Source organism: Perognathus longimembris, chromosome 8, assembly GCF_023159225.1.
Source record: "Perognathus longimembris pacificus isolate PPM17 chromosome 8, ASM2315922v1, whole genome shotgun sequence".
Lineage (NCBI taxonomy): Eukaryota > Metazoa > Chordata > Mammalia > Rodentia > Heteromyidae > Perognathus > Perognathus longimembris.
The window spans coordinates 2070925-2076347 of record NC_063168.1 but is presented as its reverse complement, the minus strand read 5'-3'; the positions used below and the strand labels follow the sequence as shown (position 1 = coordinate 2076347).

At 61.1% G+C, this 5423-nt stretch overlaps 1 protein-coding gene across 1 annotated transcript; it reads left to right on the top strand.

Moving 5' to 3' along the window:
* Nucleotides 1–3695: 3695 nt before the first annotated feature.
* On the top strand, nucleotides 3696–3987 carry Mtln (mitoregulin). The gene has a single exon (XM_048352343.1). The coding sequence runs from the start codon at nucleotides 3742–3744 to the stop codon at nucleotides 3910–3912; it is 171 nt and encodes a 56-aa protein (XP_048208300.1). The 5' UTR covers nucleotides 3696–3741; the 3' UTR covers nucleotides 3913–3987.
* The last annotated feature ends 1436 nt before the right edge of the window (nucleotides 3988–5423 follow it).

Sequence of the window (5423 nt, the reverse complement as noted above, 5' to 3'; positions counted from 1 at the left end):
AGGGGGGGGGTGGCGCCAAGCAGGTGGGTCCCTTGGGCACCCTGTGATACTAAAGCAGGACATCCCACCCCATTACTTCCCCCTCCATTTCCTGAGGCCTCCTCTGTCCCTTCCTACCTGAGGCTGCAGAGAGGAAAGGTGGATGGGTTCCTGGAGTGTTATGTCCAGTTCTGGGAGGAAACTCAGGCAGTCAACTGAAGGTTGTCTTGCGGGCCTCCAGAAAAGCCTCTCTAGATGCAGACTTTGCGACACTGTGGAGGATCCGGATCTACCAACTGTAAGATGGGAATTCTCTCTGAGGAGAAGAACGTTGGCAGGAAGTGTGAATGTTACTCTTCAAGTTTGTAGAGTCAGAGGGAGGGTGTTGGATAAATGTATCTATGGGCACAACCTGAGAGGACTGGTGTTGTCAGGAACATGGTTTGAGTCGCTGCCTTGTCCCAACCAAGACTGAAGCCTGCCCTTCTGTGTTTCAGAGCTGCTGCTGAGATCCTTGGAATCAAAACTGAACAGTGATTAAGGGTGGTTGAGCCGGGTGTTGTGAATTACAGCCAGAAACCTCTGTGCCTCGGCACTACATAGGAAGAGGGCATGAGGACTTGAAATGAAAGCTGTTGATACATAGGGGGTTCGAGGTGGGGCAAAGAAAGCAATAAAGGGTTATGCGGATCAAAATAAAACGTGCATGTCTGAAACATCCTAGTGAAGTCCTTTGGTACAGTTAACACACACAAATACAAACGAACAACAGAAAGTAAGCAGGCTTTTGTTAGGGTGGGGTATAAGTGGGAATGAGGAGGAACAGATAGGGGGAATGAACTCTGTTGATAGAGAAGGAGGAGAGGGTCAGAGAGAGTGATAGAGGGGGTGAGTTTGATATGGATACATTGTATGCATGTATAGAAAAGCCACAATGAAACCTACTCTTTGCACACTAATGAAATATTGTTCACAAAGTTAAAAAAAAAAAGATAACTAAAGTAGCTGCTAACTGCGCAGGAGGTCCATGTGTCCAGGTTCCCTTTGGTATGATAGCTCTGGCTGCCCTTCGCCTGGGAGGGGCCCAGGAGATGGAGGAAGGTGCTTTTCCACGTCCCCCTCCCAGTCAGCTCTCCTCCTGCTCCTTCTCCCGGAAGGGCTGCCTCACCAAACCAGGCTCCTGGGACTGGAAAGAATGCAACTCAAGGACCACACACTTGGAAACCAAGCATTCATCCAGCTCATTCTCTGACCTAATACCGCTTCACTGAGAAAGAATGATGTTGACTATTTATGTCCTTGCTTCCTCTTTTTTTTTTTTTAAGTATACCAAATAATAAGAAACTTTCCAAACCTTGATCATTGGCTAGGATTTTGCCATAGCAAAGTTTCATTTTCCTGTGTCAACTCATGTGGGAGAAAGTATACTTCAGTGTACAAATGTTGAAAAGTTACATATTTGTACCTACAGTTACTAAGAAGGCATCTTTTGTGAATGAAAAAAATTCAGAGGTCTACCTGAAAATGCTCCAAATACAATATGACAAATATTCGAGTGGAGCCCAGGGGCTCACGCCTGTGATCCTAGCTACTCAGGAGGCTGAGATCTGAGGATGGCAGTTTGAAGCAAGCTTGGGCAGAAAAGCCCATGAAACTCTACCACCAATAAAGCTTTCATGCGCAAGGCTCGTGCTCTAACACTTGAGCCACACAGCTCCACTTTGGGCTGTTTTCACGGTTAATTAGAGTCTCAGGGACTTCCCTGCCTGGGCTAGCTTCCAAGGTGAATCCTCAGCTCTTAGTCCACCGAGTAGCTAGGATGGCAGGCAGGAGCCACTGCCATCCAGCCCCATCTTGGCCTGTGCACTGATCTAGCAGACAAATAAGATGGGGGAGTATGTCCGGATTGACATGCTGCATCTCTTGGATTTCTTGACAGCAGTGCTAACTTTTGATTTACTAGGTGTACTGGGTTGCGTTTGGTTTTCTGGTTCACAATCAAGAGGAAAGAGAAAGCGCCAAGGGCTCCTACCGGCCCCGGCTATCCATCCATCGTCCTAGGACTGAGATGCAGATTCTGATACTCACCCCCTAAATCCGTTCCTGCGGAGGAGCATTCTGATCCCCAAAGCCCCTGGGCTTGGCGCTTCTGGGAAGAGGCTCCTTGGGCCACGAGATCCCAGCCTCGTTTGACCTCTGTGAACTGGGACCGTCGGGCGCAGATGTCTCCAAACGTTCAACACGAACTTTAACCCTCCCTGGAGGACATCATCACCGCGGTCCTGTTGCGGGGTCACGCTCCTGAGTGGGTGCGGAGGGAGGGGGGCCGCTCCGCCGGCGTGTGGCCGCCCGAGGCTGTCCCCCGGAACGTGGGGTTCAGGCGGAGCCGGCGGGGCTCTCCGGATCAGCAACAGGGCGCCCACGGGTAATCTCTGAACCTGCACGCCCGGCCTGGAGTTCCCGTCACGCCCGCCCAACCTCTGCCTTGGGATGCGCCTCGACCGCCGTCTCGGGTCCGTGGGCAAGCGTGGTCGGAGAGGGGAAGCAGCGTGGGGCTGTTCTGGCCTGGCACGTCCTTCCTAACGCGGGGCTCCAGGCGCGTGGCCGTGCTGGGGAGGGCCCTCGCCGTGCACGCAGCGTGCGCGGGGCCGGCCAGGCGCGGGGCCGTGCTGGGGAGGGCCCTCGTGTTCACGCAGCGCGCGCGGGGCCGGCCAGGCGCGTGGCCGTGGTGGGGAGGGCCCTCGTGTTCACGCAGCGCGCGCGGGGCCGTGCTGGGGAGGGCCCTCGTGTTCACGCAGCGCGCGCGGGGCCGGCCAGGCGCGTGGCCGTGGTGGGGAGGGCCCTCGTGTTCACGCAGCGCGCGCGGGGCCGGCCAGGCGCGTGGCCGTGCTGGGGAGGGCCCTCGCCGTGCACGCAGCGCGCGCGGGGCCGGCCAGGCGCGTGGCCGTGGTGGGGAGGGCCCTCGTGTTCACGCAGCGCGCGCGGGGCCGGCCAGGCGCGGGGCCGTGCTGGGGAGGGCCCTCGCCGTGCACGCAGCGTGCGCGGGGCCGGCCAGGCGCGTGGCCGTGCTGGGGAGGGCCCTCGTGTTCACGCAGCGTGCGCGGGGCCGGCCAGGCGCGTGGCCGCGGGGAGGGCCCTCGTGTTCACGCAGCGTGCGCGGGGCCGGCCAGGCGCGGGGCCGTGCTGGGGAGGGCCCTCGCCGTGCACGCAGCGTGCGCGGGGCCGGCCAGGCGCGTGGCCGCGGGGAGGGCCCTCGTGTTCACGCAGCGTGCGCGGGGCCGGCCAGGCGCGGGGCCGTGCTGGGGAGGGCCCTCGTGTTCACGCAGCGTGCGCGGGGCCGGCCAGGCGCGTGGCCGTGCTGGGGAGGGCCCTCGCCGTGCACGCAGCGCGCGCGCCCGCGGGGCCGGGGCCGCGCGAAGCTGAAGACGCGCTCCCCGGTGAGCTTTCCCGGCGGCACCGGCGGCGGACGCAGGTCGTGCCGCGCGCGTCCCCGCCGTGACCACAGCTGCGCTCACTCGCGGCGGGACCGACCGGGACACCGACGTCGGCGGACGGGGCCGCGGGGCCGGCCGAGCTCGGGGAAGGGGGGGAGCGGGCTGGGGCGGGGAGCTGGGCGGCGGGGCCGGGAGGCCAGTCAGGGCTGGGGCGGGAGCGCGGCCTCGGGGCGGGAGCGCGGCGCCGGGGCGGGGCGGGGCGGGAGCGCGCTCGGCCTTTTGTCCCCTGCGCCGCGCCGTAGCCCGCAGCCGCCGCCCCCGGGTCGCGATGGCGGACGTGTCGGAGCGGACGCTGCAAGTCTCCGTGCTGGTGGCCTTCGCCTCCGGAGTGCTCCTGGGCTGGCAGGCGAACCGGCTCCGCAGGCGCTACCTGGACTGGAGGAAGCGGCGGCTGCAGGACAAGCTGGCGACCACGCAGAAGAAGCTGGACCTGGCCTGACCGGGGACGGGGCGGGCGGCGGGCGCGAGCCCCAGACCACGTGGGCCGGGCCCGGGCCGGCGCCTCGGCCCCGCCCCCGGGCCGGCGCCTCGGCCCCGCCCCCGGCTCCTGCCTGCGCCTCGGCCCCGCCCCCGGGCCGGCGCCTCGGCCCCGCCCCCGGCTCCTGCCTGCGCCTCGGCCCCGCCCCCGGGCCGGCGCCACGGCCCCGCCCCCGGCTCCTGCCTGCGCCTCGGCCCCGCCCCCGGCTCCTGCCTGCGCTTCGGCCCCGCCCCCGGCCCCGCCCCCGGCTCCCGCCTGCGCTCCGCTCGGCCGCCCGGCGCGCGGTGAGTACCCGCCCACCCACCCCAACCCCGGGGACGCGGGGCGCTCGGGGGGCCTCGCGCGTGCGGGCAGCCGCGGGAAGCACCGTCCCCCTCCCCCTCCCCGCGGTCATCACCGCCGGCGGCCGGCGTGGGTTGCGCTGGGCTGGGCGTGGAACTTGATGATAGGAAATGCTGGTAGTGACAAAGCGATTTAAAAAACAAACAAACCCCACGCCCGTGCGCTGCCGTCGCGCCTGGGGCGGCCCGGCCCCGCGGCTCCTTCTCCGGGCTCTCGGGGCTCCGGCCCGCTGCTGCCAGGATTTGAACTCGGGGCCTCCGCACGCTTGCCGGGCCAACGCGTTTTTGTGGTTAATTGGAGATGGGGTCGGATGGGTTTTTCTTTTTGCCCACTCCATAGCTCCGAACCGGGGTCTTTCCTGATCTCAGTCTCCTGGGCAGCCAAGGTTACGGGCTGGAGCCACCACCAGGGCCAGGCCAGGCCCGATCTCATCGTCCGTGGTTTAATTTGAAGTTAAAACATGATTACTAATTTTTTTTCTCTTTTCTGTTCCTAACAGATTGTCGAAGAAAGAACTCAAAAAAAATAATTTCTTCTTGCACTTTATGGCTGTATTTTTAAAATAAAAGAAATTTAAACATCTTTGAGTGTGTGTGTGTGTGTTGTTCCTGGGGCTTGAACTCAGGGCCTGAACACTGTCCCTGAGACTTTTTCTTCAAGGATACAGGTCTGCCACATGAACCACAGCCCCATTTCCAGCTTTTTGGCTGCTTAATTGGAGATAATCCTCAGGTTGGCTTTGAACCATGATCCTCAGATCTCGGCCTCCGGTGTAGTTAGGATTACAGAGGTGAGCCACCTGGCACCTGCTTCCCCCCCATTTCTGTTTTTTTCAAAAGGAAATGGAATATCTCGCCTGCCATTCCGTTTACTGGGACAGAGATCTTGATTCTTAAAGTTGGTATATTAGTGATTTTGGCCAGGTACCTTCTGGCAGTCTACTTGAGACCCTTAGCACAGCCACGAGGCAGCGTTTGCATGGACCACATGGCTCCTTTTGTGGGATTGACCAGGAAAGCAAGGAGCCTTGTAAATAAAACAAGTAAGGATGGTGGATATAAGACCTTTGCAGTATAGACAATATAGCTTCCTTGAAATGCAGTTTTACATTTTTATTGGCAAAAGGCTCA